Below are 26,868 nucleotides of genomic sequence, written 5' to 3'. Positions count from 1 at the left end.
TTCACACCCCTGTAACTCTTCCACGTTTTGTCAGTTGACAACCACAAACCTCAGGGTGTCCTGTTAGTGATTCAAAGGTAATTTGACAGGAAAGAGGATGGAGAGAGATCTTTTTTACACCAGAACAATGATCAAAATGTAGTGTGGTGCAGAAATGTAAGGCAGCACATCACCCTGAACGCACCATCCCCACCGTGAAACATAGTGGTGGCAGCATGGTGCTATGGAGATGTTTTTCTTCAGCAGGGAGATGAATGGGAAGATGAGTGGAGTTAAAAATAGGAAGACTTGAGATGGGGGAGGAGGTTAACCTTCCAGCAGGATAACGGCCCTGAACATACAAGGAGTTTAATAGAATCATTTTCACAAAGATGCGCTACATTGTGTTGGTCTATCAAAGAAAATCCCAATAAAATACATTGAGGTTTGTGGTTGTAAAGAAACAAAATGTGAAAAAGTTCCAGGGGTGGGAATATTTTTGTGAGACACTAAAGCTCTCTTTAAACTGACCGGTGTTAATTAAATATCAACAAAATCAATCCCTGCTGATTTAGCAGCAGTGGCGTTCCCAAAGGGATTTTCCTGCGGGGTTTTATGTGTGTGTGTTGCGGCAGCAGGCAGGAAAGACAAGTTTTACTGTATCTGTCTGTCTCTCCTCAGGACTAAGCGTCAGTGACAACCAAAAGAACAATTCAAGCTCTCATAAAGGTGGGATCAAACACGCTTCAAATGATGTGACAACACCAAGCACACAACTCAAGTTTAATCTAAAGCCATTCTTGCAACCTTTATAAGAAAATGATCACAGTTGGTCAATGACTAATAAAATTAATTGACATAAAAGACCTCCTGATGTCCCCAGATTGGGTGGAAGACGAAGAAGAGGATCTCAGCGGCCTTCATCCGGGGGCGTTGTTGTACCGCTCAGCAGCACTGCAGAACTTCCCCGTCATGGCTGACGCGCTGGCCCATGGAGCTGACGTCAACTGGGTCAACATGGCCGAGGAGTCGAGCACACCTCTGATACAGGCCGTGTCGGTGGTGAGGACAACAATCAGCTCACTTTTAATGCACTGATGGTGTTCAGTCTTGGTGACACCAGGGCTTCTGGTCCTGTGGGTCAAACATATTCTCTGATAAAAAAAATAACTTATCGATGATGTGAAATTTTAAGAACACATTAATTTGAACTGAACCACAGTAATTCTCCCATCTTTTTAACAACTTCTATTTCTTGATTTCCTTCCAAGCAGACAGACTTTTTTGTAATCTTTGAAATTGGCCTTGATTACCAGTTCTCAAGGTTGTAGATTTTTGGTAAAAGTGGACATGTGAAAATAAGTGAAGAATAAGTGTTAGACTTAAAAAATATGTAATGTGTTAAAATAAATCCATGAAAAACCTGACATAGAACCTGAGAGAGGCAAAACTCAATGGAAATCCCTGTTTTTGACCCAAAACACTACAGAGCCCTTTAAAGTTATTACCCTAATATCCATGTATAGTTCCATCAAATTTACTAAGCTTGTATTGATTCTTATTTTACATTTTAAACAAATAAATAAATAATTAAATATCTGAAAATGAATTCAAACCCCACCCTCCTGCAGCTTTGACTTGGTTCGGTCTGGCCCGTGAACCACCAACCGCTTCAGAAATAAGACTCTCTTAATCTCAGCGTAAGATTAGCAGTGAAGCATTATACAGTCATTTGGGATAAAATTTAACCAGAATCAGAATCTACTTTTTAAGCATTATAACTGCTGCAGCTCTTTAACTTGCTGTGAATCTGATAAAATAGAGCAGAAATCTTCAGCAGCAACTTGCAAGGTGTCATGCAGTCTTTATCTATTGCAATAAAGCTCCCTCTCCTTTTGCAGAAACAGCTTCCCAATGAAATCTCCTGAGGTTCAATCTGGCTATAGACTCATTCAAAAGCCTTGTAAGCGTGTCGGCATACAAACACTCCCACTTTATAACTAAATTATGCTCACCATTTGTGTGTTTATCTTCATAAGTCTGGAAATTACTACAGGAAAATGGCAACTTGACTAAACTTGCTGATATCCACAATCAGAGCAGCAATTACAACGTATAACTAACTAGAAGTGTGACAAACGAGCCTGAACGAAGACCAACATTTATCTTGCAACCACATGGTAATGCAGGTAAAAACAAAACCAGAACTGCAACTGTAAGGAAAGATGCATTTATTTTATGCTTGTTTACATATTTTCAACCAAAGTTTTAACAGCTATGGAAGAAGTTGTATGTTCTGTTCATCAGAGCTACTAAACTTTGTTACAGTAACTGTGGATGTTTTTCAGTTTCCACTCAGGAACAAATGATCTCTTTGTGATTCAGTTAAGAACATTTCTCTGGAAAAGTTCAGGTGCTGGACTGAAAATAAGTTAAAGAAATTTAAAAAAACACCTTAAAACCTGGGGAACTACTGATGGTGACCATTTTAAAAGCTAAAAAATAAAGTCTGGCTAATTGGAAGAAAAATATAAAGAAATGGGTCGAAGAATTATGCTCAAGTTGCTCATAATTGATGTGAAAATAACCAATCTTAAAGATCAAGATGGCTATTAGATGCCACCTGCCAGATTTGAACTTTTCTTTGGTTGCACTCTAACATTTTGTCCTCTTCTGACCAGAACGCTCTGGCAGCTTGTGAGTTCCTACTGCAGAACAGCGCCAACGTCAACCAGGCGGACAGCAACGGGAGAGGACCGCTGCACCACGGCACCATCCTGGGCCACACAGGGTACGACCGACCCGCTCCCACACGCTCACCATGTTACTGCATGATGGCCCTCATAAAGATCAAACCACTTAATCGAATACAAATGCTCAGTTCCTCTGGTACATGTGAGCAAGTGCAGACTATTTTTAGAGATTGAGACTTTCATTCATTCAGCACATTCATTAGCAAATCTAAATTAATTCTGATACCCACTGTTCCAGAACATTGCGGCTACATATTTGATACGTAATTAGGGACGCACCGATATGAAAACTTGGGCCGATGTCGATATCTGATAGTAATATTGCTCTGACTGATATTTACTGATATATATTACATATATTGCCCTACCCTTTCGACGCCTTGAAAAAGTACCCCACCACTGACATTGCTTCGTCGATTCAGTTAAACACCCCACAATCCTGTGCTGCATCACTGTCACATGACCAAACACATACCACATGGCCAACCCCCTCCCCTTCCTGAAACACATACAACAAATAGCAGCAAGATGGAAACAAACATCGGCCAACATGCACAGGTGTGGCTATCCAAGCAAGTTCAAACTGAGGGTAGATTGCAAGAAGTCTCCCGAAATCTGTAAAATATCATCATGGAACCTGCAGCAGGATCATGCTACTGCTGATATGAAGCGTGGTCCTTTACAGTCAGAAAGAGACTGAACAAGTTTAACTTTCATTGGAGGTGTGCAAGAAGGAAGGTCAGATTGAAGTTTACCATAGAGACCACAGACAAAGACACTAGATATTTGGGGATAGGGTGTCCTAACTTTTGTCTTCTTCTGCAGTTTTTCACAGGATAACATTGAGAGGTTTTGTGAGATGAGCTTTACCAGTGTTTGCGAGGTTTATTTTGTGGTGTTAGCTCATAACGTCAAACTAATCAGTCATGTACGTAGGTGCTGTAAATGACCGTTTTTTAATCAAGTTCTGAAAACCACAACAGGTTGTACTTCCTGTTGCGGAAACACAAATAAAGTGCAACTTCCTCATCATGATTCAGTAGCTTAAAGAACAATGGAGCAGTTTCAGTGACCTAAAAGCACTTTTTTGTACAAAATCTGAACTTTCGCAGTGCACATTTTTGCTGCAGTCTCTTTCTTGTCACAGTATAAACCATGATGTTTTTATAAGCATACACTATATTGCCAAAAGTATTTGCTCACCCATCCGATTAATTGAAATCAGGTGTTCCATCACTTGCATGACCACAGGTGCATAGAACCAAGCACACAGGCATGCTAAATGTTTCTACAAACATTTGTGAAAGAATGGGTCACTCTCAGGAGCTCAGTGAAGTCCAGCGTGGTACTGTGATAGGATGCCACCTGTCCAACAAGCCCAGTCAGGAAATTTTCCTCAACCAGAAGCTGGGCTTTGCCCCTTGGTTCCAGTGAAAGGAGCTTTGAATGCTTCAGGATACCAAGACATTTTGGACAATTCTCTGTTCGCAACATTGTGAGAACAGTTTGGAGATGGTCCCTTTCTCTTCCAACCTGACTGTGCACCAGAGCACAAAGCAAGGTCCATAAAGAGATGGATGAGAGAGTTTGATGTGGACGAGCTTGACTGGCCTGCACAGAGTCCTCAGCCCAAGCGGATAGAACACCTTTGGGATGAATTAGAGTGGAGACAGAGTCAGGTCCTCTTGTCCAACATCGGTATATAATCTCACAAATGTGCTTCTAGAAGAATGTCCAAAAATCCCTATGAACAAGCACCTAAACCTTGTGGAAAGACCTTGCCAGAAGAGTTGAAGCTATTACAGCTGTTATAGTTCATACGTGAGTCAAGGTAGGTGAGGGAATACTTTTGGCAATATAGTGTAGGTACACCGCCATTTAATTCAGTTTATTTATATAGCGCTAATTCACAACACATGTTGTTTCAAGGCACTTCACAAAGTCAGGTACATACATTCCAATTAATCCTAATCATTGAACAGTGCAGTCAGATTCAGTTATTTATTCAAATTGGATAAAAAGTTTTTCTATCTAAGGAAACCCAGCAGATTGCATCCAGTCAGTGACTTGTAGCATTCACTCCTCCTGGATGAGCATGTAGAGACAGTGGACAGTCACTGGCGTTGACTTTGCAGCAATCCCTCATACTGAGCATGCATGTAGCGACAGTGGAGACGAAAAACTCCCTTTTAACAGGAAGAAACCTCCAGCAGAACCAGGCTCAGTGTGAGCGGCCATCTGCCACGACCGACTGGGGGTTAGAGAGAACAGAGCAGAGACACAAAAAGAACAAAGAAGCACTGATCCAGGAGTACTTTCTATGGGAAGGAAAAGTAAATGTTAATGGATGTAGCTCCTTTAGTCGTTTCACCTAGAAAGAATGAACAGATAAACTCTGAGCCAGTTTACAAGGTTAGAGTCTGAAAGAGAGCACATATAATTAGTTACAGTAAAAGCTCAGTCAATTTCCATGTCTAGGAGAGAGAAAGGGTTAATCACTAAAAGACAGGGCTATGTGGATCATCGGTAGAAGGTGAGCATTAAGTTGTTGCCAGCAGAAGCTCGGACGATGCCCCCCTCCAGAAAGATGTCACAGATAGACACAGAGTCAGACCAGGTGTAGCTTCTAGGAAGAGAAAAGAGAGAGAACATAAAGTTAAAAACTGAAATAACAGCAAATAATGCAAAATTGGAGAGTAGTGTGAGAATGTAGCGAAGAGGGTGAAAGTGGTCATTATGTCCTCCAGCAGCATAAGCCTATAGCAGCATAACTACAGAGATAGTTCAGGATAACCTAAGCCACTCTAACTATAAGCTTTATCAAAAAGGAAAGTTTTAAGCCTAGCCTTAAAGGTAGACAGTTTGTCCATCTAGAGGCCACTGGTGGCCATTGTTATACTAAAAACCACAACGATTGGGATACCTCTCTCTGTCAGATTGACCATAACCATTGGAAAAGAGAGGGGGTCATACAGGTAGCAGAAATGGAGGATGTGTTTACACCTCAACCATAACTGAGCCGGTTTAGGCTAAACCTGACTCTCCCTTACTCCATCCAACAGGGAGGGAAGAAGATGGAGGTAAAAAATAAGGAAGATAGCTCAGGATAAACTAAGCCACTCTAACTATAAGCTTTATCAAAAAGGAAAGTTTTAAGCCTAGCCTTAAAAGTAGACGGGGTGTCTGCCTCACGGACTAAAACTGGGAGCTGGTTCCACAGGAGAGGAGCCTGATAACTAAAGGATCTGCCTCCCATTCTACTTCTAGAGACTCTAGGAACCACCAGTAAACCTGCAGTCTGAGAACGAAGTGCTCTGTTAGGAACATATGGAACAATCAGATCTCTGATGTATGATGGAGCTAGATCATTAAGGTCGTTTACACTTATTTGCACTCTTGTTAACGATGTGGAAAATACCAGTACCTCAACTACTGGCACAGCTGCTGTTAATGCAAGTACAACCACCTTTTCCCAACAGGACACTTAGTCAATAGCACCTCAGTCCGAGGTAATAATTCACTATGTTGGACCATACAGAGAGGGATTTTTGACCATTCCTGATTGTGAAGTCTCTAAGATGATCCAGAGTCCTGGGTCTTCTCTTGTGCTCTCTTGTCTTCAAATTGTCCCACAGGTTTTCTCTAGGATGTAGATCTGGTTGATTTTGTGTCTAATGAATGATTTAAATGATTTGGATCATTATCCTGTTAAATGACCAAATGATGGCCCATTTTCAGTTTTCTGTGGTGCCATCAGATTTGTTTTTAATTGTCCTGTTAGTTCAAAAGTTGTCTGAGTCTTTCGGGGATAAACTGGCCCACAGCATCACAGATCTTTCACCTTACATAGTAGAAATGAGTTGCTTTTCAATATATACATCCTTTGTATTACACCAGGTCTGTAAAGGGGTGCAGTTGTTAGCACTGTTCCTTTGCAGCGAGATAGTCCTGCATTTGAATACCTGGCCAGGGGCCTTTCTGCATGAAGTCTGCATGTTCTCCCCATGCATACATGGGTGCGCCCTAAGGTACTCTGGCTTCCTCTCACAGTCCAAGACCACCAATGTTAGGTTAATGGTCTGAATTACCCTCAGGAATTCTTGGTTGTGTGTCTCTGTGACGCAGTGGCAACTTGGCCCACAGCATCACAGATCCTGGCGTCTTAAAGACCCTGAGATGTCACTTTGTGCCGTAGTTCTCTATCAGTGGTGGACATTACTTTTACACCTTCTTCCCATCCTCCTCACTGTTCACTGTAGCAAAATAAACCTAGGGCCTCCTCCAGGCTTGTTTGATGCAGCATTTGAATTATTATTCTTCTCACTGTAGTTATATGGGAAAGTTTAGTTGAGTAACTATTTTCTTGTTGTCATTTCCTTGTCTATGAAGATCTACAGACATCTGTCATAAAGCTTATATGACTGGCTTGTTCTACTGTCTTTCCCCTTCTGAAGAGTGGCTAAGAGAAATGTGCCTCTGCGTCACATCATATTTTTCCCCTGGAAAAACAGGAAGTGATGGATTACTAAAAGATCCTAGAAAAAAAGATTAACTTTAGAAAGTTCAACATTAAAAAAAGCTTCAATAAACATTTATTTTATTTTATAGTGTCAATAACAAAAAAAGCACACGCCGAATGAATGTAATAATCATAAAACTTTATTACATTTTTTATATTGAGTTTTATGATTCTTTATTTTATCACTTCAAAGAAGTTTTTCCTATTGACTAAAGTAGATTAGCCTGCCGTTATCTTTGTTGTGCAAAAGCAAAAAAAAAACTTCTTAGATGAAGAACATAAAGAAAAAACCTGGAATAATCACCCAACTGATTGAACCAGCCTGAAGATATCCTGCCTGGGACACAAATTTGAAGTCCAACCATCAATCACCTGCCTGTATTTTCATGTAGCACAGGTCATTTAGCTGGCCTGTGGGGAGCAACACGTGAAATGACATCGGAGCGAAAATTGTTAGTGCAGGATTGTTGCACAGGAGCTAAATTCAGGAACAACATAAGGAACCAAAAATATGCTTAAATCCTGTTTTGATTTCTGCCGAATTAAAACAAAACCTGTTCCAGCCTCAAAGGCATCAAAAATCACAACTGTAGTAAAAGGCATAAATGGAGTTACTGTAGAAAATGTAATTATTGAACTGTAATCTGCTTTACTTGTTTCTCCAGGCTGGTTTGCCTGTTCTTAAAACGAGGAGCTGACTACAACGCCAGAGACAAGAACGGAAAAGACCCCATAACCATCGCCGTGGACAACGCAAACGCGGACATTGTTACTCTGTAAGCGCTCATGTTCAGAGAAACTCCATAATCCAGCACAAACAGACACTGTTCTGACTGTCTCCACTTACCTTTCAGGTTGAGGATCGCCAAAATGAACAAAGAGATGCGGGAGATGGACGGAGCGTTCGGCCAATCAGGTCCGAATTCAGAGGGGGAGGAATGTGTTGGGGTAGCGAGCGGGGCTAGGGGTGGCCGGGCCCACGCCCGGAAGAGAATCCAGGCCAAAATGAATCAAATAAGCGACTGGGCTTTAGGAGGGGTGGAACGATTAGCAGAGCTGAAATCAGATCTTAAAACATAAATAATCACTTCCCATATAACAAAACACTATTTCTAGTCATTTCCACAACACAGGCTGCAGAGAACATGAAAAAGGTAGAAGAGATAAAAAGAAATGTAGGGAAGATAACAAAATACATACATGCATAAAAACGCTTCAGGTGGACTTTGAATTATACTGTGAATAATAAATGTGTTTGCATTGCTATAAAATGCTTCAGTAGGTTTCTGTGACTTAAAAGCAATAATGGATCATTTCAAAACTTTTCCACCTTTAATGTGACGTGTATGCTGCTCCAGTCCTGGCTAAAATATGCCAGAACGTTGCGGGAGAATGTGTTTCAGCTTGATAAAACCAAACTTCAACTTTTGGTCTGTGATTCTTAAAGCTGAGAGTGGCGCAAAAAGGAGACAGAGAATCACGGAACCAGAACCATACTACCCTCAGTGAAACACGGTGGTGGCAGCATCATGATTTGGGATTACAGAGCTCAATAACTGAATCAGTAGTTGCTTCAACCAGGTTATTGTTTACATTTTCTGACTGGTTTATTAGTTAGACTGCACAAGATATGGCATTAAAGGAGGAAAACGTTTTGAAATGAATCATCATGGTATCATTATTTTACGTCACATAAACCTGCCGTTTTCACATGGCTGTGTACTGTGTATATTCACTGCAAAAGCACATCGGCACTTTGAAACAAAGTCAACAAAGAAAAATGCAAAATATGTTTGAATATTTTGCTGTTGTATGTAAAACAAACTTTTTCCAGTGTGTTTGGATATATTTTGACATTCTCACATCTTTATTACTTCTAAATAACTGGCTGTCCTTCCAGTTATTTAGGCTAAATTCAGGGTTGGTTTTTGAGCTCTCTGGTAATTGTTTTCCCACTATTCTGTGAATAGTGGCTGGGATTAAGCTTTTAAGCTGTTATATTTCATATATTTATTAGCTACTGTTAGTCAGGTTCCACACCTCTCTGGTCAGTTTGTCTCCAGTTGAAGCTCCACGGTCCATTCTTTCGCGACTGCTCTGTGGTCAGTGTCGCTAACCTGTCTTAACTTCAGTTTCCAGTGGGAGTTGGCGGGGGGGTGTTTGCTCACCAAGGAATGGAAACGTGAAACGCGTTTGTCTGTTGGTCAGTTTTTAAAGTGCTCCGCTTTTTCATTGTCTTGTCTTTGTTGTGTGCTCTCCTCTCCCCACTGAGATGTCCATCTGGTCTCAACTGCTTGCGCAGTGTGCCACCTACAGCAGACTAAGAGGTAAATTGCATGTGCATGCCACTGTGTGTGTCAGTTCATCCTGTTGTTATGCGTTGTGCTTCAGGGCTTCTGCTCGTTTTGTGTTCAGGGGAACTGTTGCTGGAGTTCTTTGAAATAAACACATCCTGACTGCTTTCTTGCTTTTTGTGCAAAAACCAACTTGATCGAAATAAAAGAAAGTGGAATGTCTGGCAAAAGTATTCACACCCCACACTTTCCACACACATTCAATGCATGGTTTGTGATTTTATGAAATAGACCAACGAAACGTAGTGCATGATTGGGAAATGAAAGGAAACTGAAACATTGTTAATTCAGAGTCCTGTCCAGCTACAAGTCGTTTGGGGTACGTCTCTTATCAGCTTTGCACCTCTAAACAGTTTTCCCCATCCTTCTTTGCAAAATAGCTCTAGCTCAGTTCGATTGGATCGATAATTTTTCAAGACTTTAACTGGGCCATTTGAACGTTTAGATCTTTGATCTAAACGTTGGATTTCTAGGTTTAGTGTCCTGCTGGAAGTCAACCTCTGCCCCAGTCTTAAGTGTTTTGCAGCTTTGCCCTGTGGTTAGCTTCATCCATCTTTAAATCAACTCTGACCAACAATCCCCACGGCATAATGCTGCCTCTGCCATGTTTGAAGGTGGGGACGGTGTAACCAGGGTTCAAGTTACTTTCCACCACACATAGCGTTTTGCATATACGCCAGAAAGTCCTTGCTCAGTTTAGCTGGATGGCCACATCTTGGTAGATTTGCAGTTGTGCCATAATCTTTCCATTTTGGTTGATAGGTTGGTCAGAGCTCTGTGAGATGTTCCAAGTTTGGATAGTTTAATAACCTAACCCTGCTTTAAATTTCTCCACAACTCTTTCCCTGAACTATCTGCTGTGTGGTCTTCATGATGCTATTTGTTTGCTAATGTTCTTTAACAAACCTTTATTTTATATGCTGGAGGGGGCTGCATACAGATACACATCACACTTTTTAGATTATTATTAGCTAAATTATGTTTCATTTTCCCTCCATTGAACAATTATCCACTATTTGTAGTTGGTCTATCACATTAAACCCTAATAAAATACGTTAAGATTTGTAGCAAAATAACTTTCCAGGGGTGTGAGTACTTTTACGGGAGATTGTATAGTAAGAGTTGGGTTGGGAGTTTCTGCAGTTTTAAGAAATGTGAAGCTTCCAGCTCTTAAGCTCATGTCTCTTCTTTGATATCTTCCAGGTGATGAAACGTACCAGGACATTTTCAGAGACTTTTCACACATGGCCTCCAATAACCCAGAGAAGCTCAGACGCCGCAGTGCAGATCCCAAATCTTAACCAGCCACATAACCCTCCCCTCCACCAATTGTTCTGTCCAGTTCCATCTTCCACAGCCCCCCAACACCCAAAAGCAGAAAAGGCTGAGCTCTCAAGACACATCCATTCTCTCTGGCTTCCTTCCACATGTTGAGCTCAGCTGGTGCTGACTTCAGAGACGTGGGGTATGAACGCTCCGAACAGGGAATGCTTTGTGCGATCACGTCAGCGCAGAACAATCGCGTCCAAGTGGAAACACTGGAGCAGCTTTATGAATCCAGCATGAGGTGTTACTATGTCCCGCAGAGCGGCGCCATCACTCTGCCAAGAGTTCCTAATTAAAATCAGTAATTCTGATTTCTTTCCTTTCGGTTTATTTTAACAAAAATGGGCTGTTTTTTTGGTTATCGTTCGTTTTTGTTTAATACTGACTTTTTAAAAGGATGGTTGCAAGGAGACATAAATGTTACAAAAAGAACATTTTTGTTTCAATAAAATACAATAAAAACTGCACTTGGCAGATTTCTACATTACAAAAGACAATATTTATGTATATTTTCTCTACATCATGTGAGCATCTTTAAATTTGTATTTGACCAAATAAAACAGTGCAACCTTACGTTTCAGTGTTAGTGCTTTTCTTACAGAAGTCCACTAGAGGGCGACCATGCTTAAGGCTGGGACCTTAGAATGGTATTATCCAAAGGCCTATTGCATTGTAACAACCCTGCAGTGAGTGTGCCAGGAATCAGCAGGTCATTGTGACCCTGATGTTCATCCAGCTGTTCTGAAGGTTAAACATATCTGGTGTTACAAAGGCGTTCCTGGTTAATGGTTTACAAAGGTTCACAGACCACGTGCAAGTATATAGGCCGTCAGAGAGTGCAGTTTAAAAAACACAGTCTGGCGTTCTGCAGTGAATGAAGGAGACACTCCTGATAACACTGAAAGGTGTAGAGCTTTGTTCCTCATATTAAATCAGTGGTAACGGTGAGCAGAACTGTGAGGTGAAAGAAGTACATCTCATCTGCCTTATAAGACATTCATTCGCATGATGATCAAACATTATTAAATTCCCACAATTTGGATTGATGATGTTAAAGAAAAACCATGAACTCATGTATTAATTAAAGGGTGCACTTATTAAGAAATATTCCCCACAGGTCCAGCTTTTTTTATAGGCTGGATTTGTGGTGTTATTCATTTTAATAACCAAATTATGACAATGCAAGATTTAAATATGCTGCTGACTGAGACTCAAACAGTAGGGAAAATAAGTTTGAACATGTTGGTGTTTTTATTTATAAATATAATATTATTTAAGGCTATTGACATGAAAATCATTGGAAATGTTGGTAACAACCCAAGTCATCCATCCATGCATCCATCCATCCATCTATTTTCTACACGGCTTATCGCTGCAGGGTCGTTAGGCCAAGGAATCCACACATACTGAAAAGTTTATAAATCTATTTATGTGAAATACAGTAGAATGACTCAGGGAATACATATAACACTTAAAGAAAAGGAGATGCAACAGGCATAGTAAGCCCAAAATCCATCTGAAATCTGTCACTTTTTAGAAAGCAATCCTGAGTGCAAAAATAATATCAGCTGATACAGTCCTAATTAATGGCCTATTAAAATGTGTCCCGGGATACTGGGAGAATATAGACCATAATTTAACTCTTTCATGTCAATGCACTGCACATAACCCCCAAAATAACCAGCGTGGAGGTGGGAACGCCATGATCTGGGGGCTGTTTTTCAGCATTTGTCACCTCATCTACTTGAAGGAAGGATGAAAGGAGAAATGTGCCGGGACATTCCCAAACACACTTCCAAGGAAACTAAGCTGGTTTCAGAGAAGGAGAATGGAGCTGCTGTATTAGCCCAGTCAAATATCTAACTGGAAATCATCTGAAGATTTATGGAAAAAAAAAAACAGAAGATCAGAGTGCAGAGACGATTCCCATCAGAACCTTTAAGATTTAAAGGCAGTTTATGTGGAGGAAATATGCATTTCTTTTGTCATTCTGTTTTATCAAGCATAACCTAATTTATGGACTAATTTTGCTACCGACATCTGGTGTACATTTCATGTCGGAGAAAACATACTAATGCGTCTCAACTCTTTTTCTTCTAGCTGTAATTTACACTCACTATAATGTTATTTTTTGATCCTTAATGTCTTTGTCATGTACGATTAAAATGCACATTTAAAAAGGGACAACACTTTTTTCTCCTTCTGTCTTTTACTGGACCCTTTCTTTATCCACAGGCTTTGGATCTGAGCCTCTGAGGTAGATTCATAAAAACACTCAGCTGACTTTTACAAACAGAGAGATCTCCCCGGTTATTTCACCTCTTGGTTTGTTCCACGGCTTGATGGTTCATCTCAGAGGAACAGCAGTTCTTCTGTGCCAGCTCTAAACGCAAAGCGTCACTGTTATCTATGAGGACGGGTCTCTTAGGAGGTGGTGGGTCCGTGCAGGAGAAGAAGTGAGGCAGCGTGGTCATGGTCAAGCTACCAAGGAGTACGAAGGAGCCGGCGACCATGAAGGAGGCCACATAGTTTCCTGTGTTGTCTCTGAGCCAACCTGCGAGAACAAAGGTTAAAAGACAACAATGATCACAATGATTGCAAAACACACACAACAAAAATGTACAAGTTCAAAGCTTGTAATGATTGATCTGAGCTGTTCTTTTCCAGCGTGGTCTGATTACACAATATATTTCTTTAAGGAATTTGAAATCAAACATTAGGTCCACAAGTTTATTGTGAATTTGCTGTAGGCAACACAGCGTCAACATAGGCTCAAATATATACATACAGCCTCACTAATATTTGGATGAATGTTTCCTAGCAAACTGCAAAAAAACCTGACTGTTTTTGGTTCCATCAACAAACATCTAAAATAATTCTGGCTAGATGTTTGACTGCTCTTCTTAGCAGATTTGGAAGAGCTCATTTAAATATGTGTTTCATATTTATGGCACAAACTGTGCCATGAATAGTCCATACATTTTAGATAGAATTGGCACCAATCCAGAAGCTTAATGTTGGCCTGTTTTATCCCTTCCACATTTCAACAGTCTAGTTGAAACATGGATATGACTAGATATAACCCCTGACCCCTAGATCTGGTGCCTATTTCCAGCAGTCATTGGGCGGGAGGCGGGGTACGCCCTGGACTGGTCGCAAGTCCATCACAGGGCAACACAGAGACACACAGGACACACACAATCACCTAAGGTGTAGTGTGCCTGCACGCACTTTGGACAGAGGGAGGAAGCTGGAGTAGATGGAGAGAAACCCATACATGCACGGTGAAAATGTGCAATCTCCATGCAGAAAGACCCCAGGCAGGGATTTGAACACAAGACCGTCTTGCTGTGAGGCAACAGTGCTACCAACTGCACCTTTTATCTAATTAATTATTCACACTGTTATACATCCCTGACAAATGCTGTTTTATTTTGTTGCATGCTATTTTTTAGACACTGAATGATGATAAATTGATTTGATTTGAACATCCCTATTGTTCAATGTGCTAGTCAACCCAATCAGTGCTTTTGCTTTTTCTCCTGGTTTAATGAAACTACCAGCTGTCGACCATGGTCACTAACAGATAAATACACCATGGCCTCGACAAGCCCTCAGCAACATGCATTTAATATTTAGATAAACGTATGTATATATTTGACTCTGGATTTATAATCTGTACTCAGTGTAGAACTGAGAAAACTCCCAATAAATTCAAACTTTTTCATCCAATTCTTGTTTCTCTTGTTAATGACCACTTAAGGTGGTTTGAAATAATTTCAATCTGGAAACAGAATGGTTTAAATGAATGGTTAAAAGCCCAAAATTAACGCGGCATTCATGCCTATGATGAGTGTATGTAAATGTCTGACAGAGAATCATCTAAATGAGCATGAAACCTTTGCACAGTGTGCCGTCTCATCCTGAGTCGGTAAAACACAGATTACACAAGAGGACGCGTTGTTAGTAAACTCTGCAGAGATATGTGCTTCAAATGATCAGTTTAATCAATGAGTTACAAAGTTCCGAATGTTTTAAAATATGCTGTTAAACATTTGAAAAGAGATTTTCAAACTGTTCATTTCTTTCCTCCTAGAACCAAACTGAAAATGTGTCGTTTTTTTCCCCATTCGCTCAGTTCTTTCTCTAAAACAATATTAGAAATCTCAAAGTAACATAAGTCAGTGTTAGAACACATGTCTCATAATATTCTTATGTATTTCTTACAATTTCTCTTTTTTATCTCTGACAGAAAGCAGAGCTGTATCTTATGATCTTAATGCACGCTGTATTGCTGCAGTGTGACAGGTTACTTAAACAGATGCTTTGAGATTTATCTATCAACTGTTTCAGACATTAGTGTTTGACAGTCAAAGTTTCAGATGACAAGTTGTTAATTTTTTTACACTGTGTATAAGTCCGTGACTTTTTTCACGGTTCCATGAAGGAATGGATGTTTTTACTTCTAAACTACCGGCCAATCTTACTTAATGCAACTCTAATCAAACCTAACAGATACAATATTTAGGGCGTACAAGGTAGACTCTTCGATGTGTAAAAATGATGTAAGCTCGCCTTTCTAGACATATATTTCTAGATTTCTTTTTGTTACTGTTTAATAATTTAAACTCTGCATAGATTATTCAATTCATTTGAATTGTATGGCAAGAAATAAACTAAAGCACAATAAAGATTATTAAATGTTTGAGTAAACTTTGAGTGAAAAAGGTTGAAAACCTTTTTTTCTGTTAGGTTAATCGGTTAATCTAAATTGCCCTTAGGTGTATGAATGAGTGTGTGCTTGGTTGTTTGTGTGTTGCCCTGCGATGGACTGGCGACCTGTCCAGGGTGTACCCCGCCTCTCTCCCATAGACTGCTGGAGATAGGCACCAGCTTCCCTGCGACCCACTATGGAATAAGCTGTAGAAAATGACTGACTGACCTTTTTTTCTGCTAATGTTTAACTACTTTCAGGTTCACTAGGTTAACTCGTCTTTATGGACTGATTTCATCACTTTAGGTAATGGTATTACACTGCAAACCAAAATAAATAATACCAGTTTTTACTATTATCGTTATTAACCTAAAAAAAGAGTCTACTTTTATGACTACGCTCCTTTCTCTCCCTTTCTAAGGAAGCTTAGAGTTAGAGTGGTTTAGGTTATCCTGATCTATCTCAACAGTTATGCTGCCATGGGCTTAGGCTGCTGGAGGACATACTGACCGCTTTTTTTAAGCTACTATTTTTTCCTACTACTCTCCACTTAATCACTATTTGAAATTACTGCTGCCATAACCTGGTCTGATGCCTCTGTGTTTGGCCTTGTCTGTTTCCTGGATAAAGCAATCATTGGCACTATTGCTGCCAAAAAAAAATTATCTACTCTCTTTGTTTTTATTTCTCATAGAAAGCAAACCCTTCTTAGTGCTTGGGAAATAATCTGTCTCTTTCTTGGGTGGAGCTTTTAATATATGATTTATAAATATTAATTTTCCATATCTTTATGTAATCTCTTTGTTTTTCTCCCACAGATAGTGGGCTCATTGCCGTAGTGTTAAATTATGTCTCATTCCTGGATGAAACCACTGACAGCACTACTGCTGCCATTTACTACACTCTTTGATCTCCCTTTTTATGGAAAGTAGCCCTGGGCTCAGTGTTTTACAGTGAAGGTCTAGTTTTCCTGAACAGAGCTACTGGCAGAGCCACACCTGACTTATCTATGTGTACTGTATTTGTTTTTCTATGCTATATACAGTAATCCTGGCTCATGGCTTCTGTGTCTTTTAAAGCCTGCAGAGTTTAGCCTGCTAAACTCTGCAGGCTTTTTTTTGTGGATGGAGCCGTTAATGGAGCTATTGCTAAAATTGATTTTGGGTGCTGCCTTTACTATTACCTCATATAAAGTGCTCCTGGCTCACTGCTTTTGTTTGCATGCGTCTCTATCCTGGACAGAGCCATTGACGGAGCTGGTGCTGCAATCAATTACATGTGCTGTTTTTGTTTTACTCCCCCATAATAAGTACTCTGGATTCACAACTTTGTTTTCTGTCTGTTTTTTTTCTTTCCATAGAGGGTATGCCTGTTGCGGTCCTTCTGTATTTTGCCGTTTCTCTTTCCTGGACAGATCCAATGAGAAAACAGTAACTTTTATGCAACCAATAACTTTGTGTACTACGTTTTAATTTCCCATAGAAAGTACTCCTGGCTCAATGGTTCTATGTTTAGCCATGTCTCTTTTCTGGACAGAGCCAGTGATTTCTTTCCCTGCCATAAACTCTCTGTACTGCCTAAGTCTTCTTTAAAATAGAAAGCGCTTGGGGCTTTATGCTTCCTACCAGAGGACTTGTTTGACTTGCTAAGTGCCTTAAGATGACTGTCGTTGTTAACTATCATATTAGAGAAGTTCCTGTTTGGTAAGCTCCTACCTGACAGTGGAGTCCCCAGCAGTCCTCCACAACTCTCGATCAGCTGCAGCAGCCCGAGGCCCCCCATCATGCGCTCCACTCCCATAATCATCGGCACCACAGCAAACACCATGGAAGTCAAAGCGCCGGAGCAGAAACCGTAGAGAAGGCTGATCACCATCAGTGCAGAGTAGGAACCCATCAAGGAGCTCACTGGCAGAAGCATGATGAACACTCCAGCCAAAACTGTCCACAGGATCAGTAGATGAATGACCCTAAAGTGTCCCAAGTCAGAAAACCAGCCTGAAACTATTCGGCCAAAAATGTCTGTGGCGCCTGCAGCTGACATGATGAACGCCGCCCCGTACTCAGAGAAGCCCACATGGCGGCTGTGGGCCACCAGGTGGAAATACGGCACAAAATAGCCGAAGTTAAAAAGAGTTACACCTAGAGTGTAGGTGAGATAAGGCCTCTCACAAAGCAATGATACCTCCAGGTAGGAGGAGACTCTCTGCAGCATATCAGAACATGGCAATCTGCTCTGTGAGTCCAGCTGCAGCAGAGAAACATAAGGAATCACAAACACAAATCATCACTTCTGTTTCTTTAAATAACAGAAAACTTTAAACACAACCTGGATTTTAAAAAACAGATCAGCAAAGGTGATACTGAAACATGAATACAAGTCATATTAACCTACATGCTCAGAAGCATGAAGGGAACTCTTCCTGTAACATTAATAAGTCCTGCTTTTACCTAATGTTATTATTATATCCAGCAGGCTTGACAGTCTGGCCTACCTTTGCTGGGCCTTTAGAGCGGCACTCTGGTCGGATAAGGGCTCCGCAGGCCATGATGTTGAGGCTGAGGCCCCCTAGAATGAGCAGGGCACCTCGCCAGGCATATGTCTCCACCAGCAGCTGGAAAAGAGGGTTAAAAGCAAAGGAAGAAAGGCCAATGCTAGAGAAACCCAGTCCTACAGCCAGGGCTCGTCTATGGGTGAAGTTAGCCATGACTGTGGCAACCATGGGGGTAAAGACCAGCCCCCAGCCCAAACCTGGAGGAAAAACGAAGTGAAGAAAGTGAAATGAATAACTAGAATGTTACCTTTTTTAACCTTACCCTCAAAAACACATCTAAACTCATCCAGCTGATGTGTCCTGCAGAAATAAACATAAAAAGTGACCAACGATTACTCTGGTACAGATGGGTTTGAAAAACGAATGCTAAACTTGACCTCACTGCAATTATTTAGCACAGTGTCATATAATCCACACTTTAATTAGCTAAAGTTCGTTCCTCGAAGGGAAGAAACAAATAAGGTTTTAACATGCAACCATTTTAATCAGTGTGACTTGAATCGCAGAAAATGTTTTTGGTCTTTCAAGTGAATTCAAATTTAAAAAGTAAATAAGGGATAAAATTGAGACGAGATGTACCTGAGATTACTCCCATAGTGAGGTAGAGGTGGACCAGGCAGGTGGCCTGTGAGGCGAGTATGAGTCCGAGGCCAGAGAGGAAGCCTCCTGTCATGACCACCGGTCTGGTATTATAAGCATTACAAAGAGCTGCACCCAGTGGGCCTGCAAAATAAACACAAACATATCAGCAGCAAAAATGAATCCTCAATCAAATCAAATCAAATCAAATCAAATCAAATCAAGCCTATTTTCCTTGGATTTTGGGATGTCCAAATCAGGAAATACTTTGACTGGGATGTCAACATGAGTCATTTTAGAATAACATGATACAGAGTCGTGGTCCAATGCTTCAGTAAAACCAGTGAAGTGAAGGAAAATACCACACTGTTCTCATCAGTATTACATGATCTACACTGCTATTGTGATTGTGTCCCTCTTAACTCCCTCACCAGTAATGCTGCATCTTCACCTGCAGCTTTAGTCCACTGTAAAGCTCAGGGCTCGCTTCTTGTGACAGTGTTTCACATGTAGCAGTATCCTTGATAATTTGGCTGAACACATTGGCAGGTAATCATATTTAGGAGTTGCAGCAGCACATTCTGTAATTGTATGAGATAGTAAATAGTGAAAAAACTATTCTGATACCAGGGATTGGACTGGGACATCCAGAATTCAGACAACTGTTTATGGTGTCATTAGTGTCTAATCGTTATCACATCCATATCATCAAAGCCCTTTAGTGTTTTATGACTCCTTAACTTTATTTTTTGGGGATGCCTTAACATTCTGTATTAATAACTTATTTCTGTACCCTTAAGAATCTGCGTTTCTTCTCAAACCCCATTACAAAGATCCTTACAGTGTTCTTTAATTATTTAATGGTGAGAGGACAGGGTTCAGCATTAGACTTACTGAAGAACTGCTGCGCTGCCAGACCGATGGATGAGATCCAGGAGATGGCCTGAGCGCTCTCCTCGAAGTACTGGACGAACTCCACGAAGAAGACGCCCAGACTGCGCATCAGGCCGAACACAAGGCTCGTGCTGACAAACATCGCCACAACCAGCACCCAACCCCAGCCTCCGTCCGGGCCTTCCACTCCATCCCCCTGGCTCTTAGATTTCAGCTTTGAGTTGGTCATGTCAGCAGAAGAGTTATCTAAGAAAAAGCCTATTATTTATATAAATATCTATACATATATATATATAAATATATACACACATACATATATAACAATAAAAAAAGAGGCGTTCAAATTAAGCTGTCAGAACAGCTCCAGAACAGCAAAAGTGCAGAATAGATAACAGGTCCTTGCTGTAATTGTCCAAAGTGGTAATGATTGACCTGCTACGGGGCGGAGCGTGGCACTGGTTGCACAGGGGTTAATGTGTGCGACCTGTGTATGGGGGCCCCAGTCCTTGAAGCAGGCTGTCACGGGATCGAATCCCAGACCGTCAACATTTACTGCATAGGCCTACACTTCCCCAGCTCTCTCGTACACTTACTTTCAAAAAATGAAGGCTGCTATGCCTAAAAATAAAATACCTTTAACCTCCTACAGGGCAATAAACTCTCTCGGTGTCATGTATGTGTGACTAAACTTCTTAACAAGTTGGCCTTCGTTGACCTGATGTAGGTGAAAGGTGAGAGATTGTTGGCAGAAGCTCCTCACAGGTTGGTTATCGATTACTGATGTTGAACTACTGAGCACAATCAATCAAACAAAAAGATCCGGCTCCACCTGAAAACATCTAGTACCACATTATTGCATGACGTCGTCGCACTTACTAGTAAATGAAGCCATCATTGGAGAACTTTGTGTTTGCTCAAGTTATCTTTGTTATTAAAATTAGACTGATGATCTGAAACACTGAAGCATTACAAAGCATGAGTTACAAACCTTTTTTTTTCTTAACTTTAGCCTTTGCTTTTTGTTAGACTTTAATAACACATGGGTTTTCTCTGGGGGCTCTGAAATATCTTGTATTTGTTATAAACGTTTTTAATAGTTATTATTAGTTACTGATTTCCTAGTATGAATTTGAACTGGTCATCAAATAAATAATGGGTGTCCCGACAACTGGCTAATTACCAACACTCCTAAATACATTTGGGTTCTGCCAGTAACTGATGATAAATCTCTGAGATTCATGTTTTTACAACTATTTATTTTGCTTTTTCATTAGATATATTTGGCCAGAAGCAGGCTAATTTACTCAACCAGAAAGTATTTTTTTACTTAGTCTTACTCTTAACATTCACTCATTCTTAGACTCTGCAGGCTGGTAGAAGCTGCCGTCATGTTGCTGAAAGTGAATTGACGAAAGCCCAGGTGCAAACTGTCTTATGCTCAGTGAACCTGCAGTGCTGATCATTATTTTATTCATGATTTTTAAAATATGAATGTAGCCGAGCTAGTTTTGCTGAGTCAAAATAAAGTTTAAGGAAATGCTGCATAGCTGAGATGTGGTTAGTCCAACAAAGCAGCAGTTCCCCAATCACTAATGGAGGAAATGAGGACGTGGGTTCAGTCATTTGTCTTACCACATCGAGGTTATGGCTGACAATATGATGTCTAACCTACTCTCTAGTTGTGTTCACTCAATATAAATCCAGATTAGACAAACTGGGAACTAAAAATATAAGAAGCTTCTGTCAGGGTAACCGTCTGATTTACAAGAAAAGCCCCATAAAACCAAAAGTATTTTAGTGGTTTAGGAAAAACCTAGTTTATGGATTTTTACACAGACTCACTTCTTGGTGCGTGTTTCACACAGGAAAATCCTTGTTGCCACACCTCCACCAACCTCCATTACAATTCAATTCAATTCAATTCAATTCAATTCAATTCAATTCAAAAATACTTTATTAATCCCAAAGGTAAATTAAATGTTGTTGTAGCTCATATTATGAAGGTTTCCTCAAAGAGCCGTTGTAGATGCTGATGGCTGTGGGCAGGAAGGATCTCCTGTAGCGCTCCGTCTTACAGCAGATCTGAAGAAGCCTCTGACTGAAGACACTCTGTTGTTGTAGGACAGTCTCATGAAGAGGATGCTCAGGGTTCTCCATAATGTTCTTCATTTTATGAAGAATCCATCTTGCTACAATGATCTCCAGAGGTTCCAGAGAAGTCCCCATATCAGAACCAGCCTTTTTTATCAGCTTGTTGAGCTTTTTTAAGTCCCTGGCTCTGATGCTGCTTCCCCAGCAGATGATGGCAGAAGAGATCACACTCTCCACAACAGACTTATAGAAGATATGCAGCATCTTGCTGCAAACACCGAAGGACCTAAGCTTCCTCAAGAAGTACAGTTTGCTCTGTCCCTTCTTGTAGATGGCTTCACAGTTGCATCTCCACTCTAGTCTGTTGTCCAGGTGAACACCGAGGTATTTATACTCCTCCACCACCTCCACTTCTTTTCCCATGATAGAAATAGTTTTTGACTTATTCCTGTTTCTCTTAAAATCTACAATCATCTCCTTTGTTTTAGTCACGTTCAAAATGAGATGATTGTTTCCACACCATGTCACAAAGCGGTCCACCACCTTCCTGAACTCAGCTTCTTGTCCATCTCTGATCCACCCCACGACTGCAGAATCATCCAAGTATTTCTGCAGATGACAGGAGTCTGTCTTGTACTGGAAGTCTGAGGTGTACAGAGTGAAAAGGAATGGTGAGAGTACAGTCCCCTGTGGTGCTCCTGTGCTGCTGACTACCTGGTTAGACTCACAACCCTTCAGTCTCACAAACTGTGGTCTGTTTGTCAGGTAGTCTTTGATCCAGGAGATTGTTGAGGCCTCCACCTGAGTCTTCTGGAGTTTCTGACATAGCAAATCAGGTTGAATTGTATTAAATGCACTGGAGAAATCAAAGAACATGATCCTCACAGTGCTGCTGGCTTTGTCCAGATGACAGTGGGTTTGTTGAAGCAGGTGTATGATGGCATCTTCAACTCAAACTCCACAGCGGTAAGCAAACTGAAGGGGGTCCTGATGGTTTACTGTTTGCTTACTCAGGTGGGCCAACAGGAGTCTCTCTAGGACCTTCATGATGTGGGATGTCAGGGCAACAGGTCTATAGTCATTGAGGACTGATGGGTGAGTTTTCTTTGGTACCGGAACAAGACAGGAGGTCTTCCACAACACCGGAACCTTCTTCTGGGCCAGGCTAAGGTTGAAGAGGTGCTGCAGAATCCCACAGAGCTGCTCTGCACAGGCCTTCAGGACTCTAGGGCTGACATGATCTGGACCTGCAGCCTTATTCCTATTCAGTCTCTCCAGTTGTCTCTTCACCTGACTTCTTGAGACACACAGGTGGAAGGGGGAAGGAAAGGAAGCATCAGCATCTTCTGATATGGTTGAAGGCAAACATGTAGAAGCTGAAGGGTCTAGGGCTGAGGTGGAAGATAAAAAATGTGAGGTGTTACTGGACAGCTGTGGGTCCTGTGGGTCAAAGGAGGGTGGAATGTCTGTTTGGCTGTGAGCAGGAGAGAAGGATGCTGAGCTTGTTTCTGAACTGAACCTATTGAAGAATGTGTTCAGTTCATTGGTTCTGTCCAGACCTCCATCGGTCTGATCATCCTTCTGCTTGAAGCCTGTGATCTTCTTCATCCCTGTCCACACATCTCTGATATTGTTTTGCTGGAGCTTGCTCTCCAGCTTCTTCTCGTACACCTCCTTGCTGTCTCTTATCTTGACTTTAAGTTGCTTCTCTATAATCCTCAATAATTATCTGTCTCCCTCTCTGAAGGCTCTTTTTTTCTTGTTAAGCAGGTCCTTCAGGTCACTGGTGATTCAGGGTTTGTTATTGGGGAAGCATCTCACGGTTCTGGTGGGATGATGTTATCCACACAGAAGTCTATATAGTCGGTTACACACTCAGTCATGGCATTGATGTCCTCTCCATGTGGCTGGCACAGTGCGTCCCAGTCTGTAGCCTCAAAGCAACCTTGCAGAGCTTCTTCAGCTTCTTGTGACCATTTTCTCACAGTCCTCTTTATTACATGTTGCCTCTGAACAAGGGGCTTATATTTCGAGCAGAGAAAAACAAGATTGTGATCTGATTTGCCTAGAGGAGGTCTTGCTGTAGAGATGTATGAGTCCTTGACATTTGCATAAAACAAATCCAATGTTTTGTTTTCTCTGGTAGAGCAGCTGACAAACTGTTGAAACGTTGGAAGTGTAGCAGAGAGTGAAGCATGGTTAAAATCACCAGAAATTGCCACAAAAGCATTGGGGTTTTGTGTCTGTAGCTTAGCAACAACTGAGCTGATGGCATCACATGCAGTGTCAGCAACAGCGGAAGTTGGAATGTAAACTGTTACCAAAATAACCCTGGTGAACTCTCTGGGTAAATAATATGGAGGAAAACTTACTGCCAACAGTTCAATATCTGGACTGCAGAGACGACACTTCACAGTAACATGTCCTGGATTACACCATCTGTTGTTCACAAGTACTGCCAGTCCACCTCCTTTACATTTGCCGCTCCTCTTTAAATCTCTGTCTGCTCGTATGGTTAAAAAGCCCGGCAGAGAGACGCTGGAGTCGGGGATATGATCCTGCAGCCATGTCTCAGTAAAACACATGATACTGCATGCCTGGTACTCTGGCTGGGTCCTTTTGTAGGGCTTGGAGTTCATCCAACTTGTTTCCCAACGATCTCACATTGCCCATCAAAATCGACAGAAGAGATGGTTTGAACTTCTTCCTTCTCTCTCTTCTCTTAGCTCCTGCTCTGCATCCACGGCATCTCCTTTTCAACTCACCAGGGATTTGGGGTTGTAGCTGAAGTATTATTTGAGCTTTTGAGATATTAATCAGCTGCTCCCGGTTGTAAGAAACAACCCCATTGCCATGGCAATGCATCATAACAAATGTCCAAAAATAGAAAGTATTAAGAAAAATCCTCCAAGCTGCACAGCATCCGACACTGGAGTGGACAGTCATCCAAAAAAAATCAACTGTATCCACCACAAGAGGAATAGTTCCCAAAAAAGAATAAATCAGAATCAAAAGTAACAGAGCTACTCCAACCTGCTGCCACCTTGAGCGGCGCAATTCTAGTTATATTCATGTAAATATAACTTGCTTCTGTACAGGAAACTGATGGCGCTGGTTTAAAGCTTCAAAAACAACATTCATATGAACTTCAATGACGTTTTAGAGACTGGAGTTCTTTTAAGACGGTACACGTCCATTTTATTCTTGCAACCTCTCAGATTGTTGAGACCATCTAATCTGACTTTATACAACATGAAGATGCCAAGACACTTATCTACTGCAGTTAATTTATTTATTAACTGCCTATAACCTTTTAACAAAACCTAATCTCAAACAATTTAACAACTATTGCCTTGAAGTTGCTTCTTTTCTTGGCTGATTTAGGTCAATTTAAATGTATGGTTTGATTATATCTTAAAACACCCTGCCATACCTCCTGCTATATCTCCAATTAACACATGAGCATGACGTAGCCTCACGTGATTTCTGTGTATTATTGCTGCTGAACGTTGCTTAATAGTTTATTGAACAAAACTTTTAGAGAAAATAGCTAACTCCCCATTTTTACAGCTGCTTATAACATCTCAGTTAGAGTCTGGTTATAAAAGCATCAAACGTGGGGGGAACTAATAATCGTTTCATTTCCTTTGACCCGGAGCGGACTGTGAGGACACCTGCTGACCGGTGGAGAAAACAGGAGCTTGAACACGGATCCCATCCCGCTAAAACAACTCACTGAGCTGTCTGTAAGTCGACACAACTACTCACCGTCCGTGTGTGCGTGTCAGCTCGGTCCACAGCGCCTCATGGTCCGCAGGGTCCTGGTTCAGAGCAGTAAACTGAAAACATGTTAGGCGACAGGCGAGACCTCAACATGCAGCTGAGTCTGCGCAGTCGCAGATATCCGAGAGTAAACACTGTGCCAGGGGCGTAGCCAGGAACTTTGGGGCCCATGACGAAAAACATCAGCTGTTGTCACCACATCTCTAGGATCTAACTGACCCATCAAAAGCTTTACGTAACTTTAGAAGCTTGCACCTGTTTTGCTTCATGTAGTTCAGTACTCGTACTAGGACAATTTAATGCAATTTAAACAATTTTATTTAATTATACACAGGGGTAAAAGGTTCTGCGCCAGTACGCAGTACCGGGAAGAGGGAAGAACAGGTCTGCTATGAAGCCTTCATCCAGAACCAGCTACAGCTGCAAAAACTCACGAGCACACAAAGAAGATCAGATCCGCTACCAACAGGAAGTCTAAAACACGACTTAATCTGTTTATAAATGTAGCTTTTTTCCCCTCATTCCAAATAGTTTCTGAACTGTTCTGCTATGATGGAGCCTCAATGCTCTTGCTTTCCTTCTCTCTCCTCGGAGCTCGAGGCTTTAATGAACGGCCAGCGTTTAAAACGAGCACCGCTACATTTAATGTCTGTCTGCTCGTTGCAGACAAAACAGAGAACAATAAGACGGAAACTGAAGATGAAAAGTTATGCATCAGAAAATAGGTTATCATTGTTTCATACATGGCAGTTCTTTAACAATTGAAATATACTGTATATATATATATATATATATATATATATATATATAAATATTCTACATTGTCAAGCTATTCTGATTTCTGCATATACAAACAGCCAACAGTAAAGTAAATTATTGATACATTTTAATTAGTTTAAGTTTGGACTTTGCTGAGAGACAGAGAGATCTCGAAGGGGCCACAGATGAGAGTAACAATTAACACACACACACATTTATATATATATATATATATATATATATATATATATATAAATATTCTACATTGTCAAGCTATTCTGATTTCTGCATATACAAACAGCCAACAGTAAAGTAAATTATTGATACATTTTAATTAGTTTAAGTTTGGACTTTGCTGAGAGACAGAGAGATCTCGAAGGGGCCACAGATGAGAGTAACAATTAACACACACACACATTTATATATATATATATATATATATATATATATATATATATATATATATATGCATGCATATATGCCTGCATAGTGCCTGCTCAGCCCCCCCTCTAGCTCCGCCCCTAAGTACCAATAGTTTGAAACTACTTTCACCCCTGATTATA

At 40.9% G+C, this 26,868-nt stretch overlaps 1 protein-coding gene and 1 long non-coding RNA gene across 4 annotated transcripts; one reads left to right on the top strand and one right to left on the bottom strand.

Annotated features, from left to right (window-relative positions):
- Nucleotides 1-747: 747 nt before the first annotated feature.
- Nucleotides 748-25,955, bottom strand: slc16a13 (solute carrier family 16 member 13). 3 transcript variants are annotated; one of them, XM_047385412.1, is made up of 7 exons: nt 25,532-25,955; nt 19,673-19,930; nt 18,779-18,922; nt 18,140-18,396; nt 17,361-17,892; nt 13,251-13,485; nt 748-1,113 (listed from the first exon to the last, which is right to left on the bottom strand). In XM_047385412.1, the coding sequence occupies exons 2-7, from the start codon at nt 19,899-19,901 to the stop codon at nt 900-902; spliced, it is 1,611 nt and encodes a 536-aa protein (XP_047241368.1). In that variant the 5' UTR covers nt 19,902-19,930; nt 25,532-25,955; the 3' UTR covers nt 748-899. The 3 variants fall into 3 exon arrangements, with proteins under 3 accessions (XP_047241368.1, XP_047241367.1, XP_047241369.1); XM_047385411.1 differs by having other exon boundaries at nt 19,673-19,918; nt 25,532-25,954; XM_047385413.1 differs by lacking the exon at nt 748-1,113 and having other exon boundaries at nt 12,339-13,485; nt 19,673-19,918; nt 25,532-25,951.
- Nucleotides 8,183-11,504, top strand: LOC124880367. Its single transcript, XR_007041299.1, has 2 exons — nt 8,183-9,578; nt 10,809-11,504. It is a non-coding gene; the product is annotated as an uncharacterized LOC124880367 (long non-coding RNA).
- Nucleotides 25,956-26,868: the final 913 nt, after the last annotated feature.

Source organism: Girardinichthys multiradiatus, chromosome 14 (genome assembly GCF_021462225.1).
Source record: "Girardinichthys multiradiatus isolate DD_20200921_A chromosome 14, DD_fGirMul_XY1, whole genome shotgun sequence".
NCBI lineage: Eukaryota > Metazoa > Chordata > Actinopteri > Cyprinodontiformes > Goodeidae > Girardinichthys > Girardinichthys multiradiatus.
This window is presented reverse-complemented; position numbering and strand designations above follow the sequence as displayed.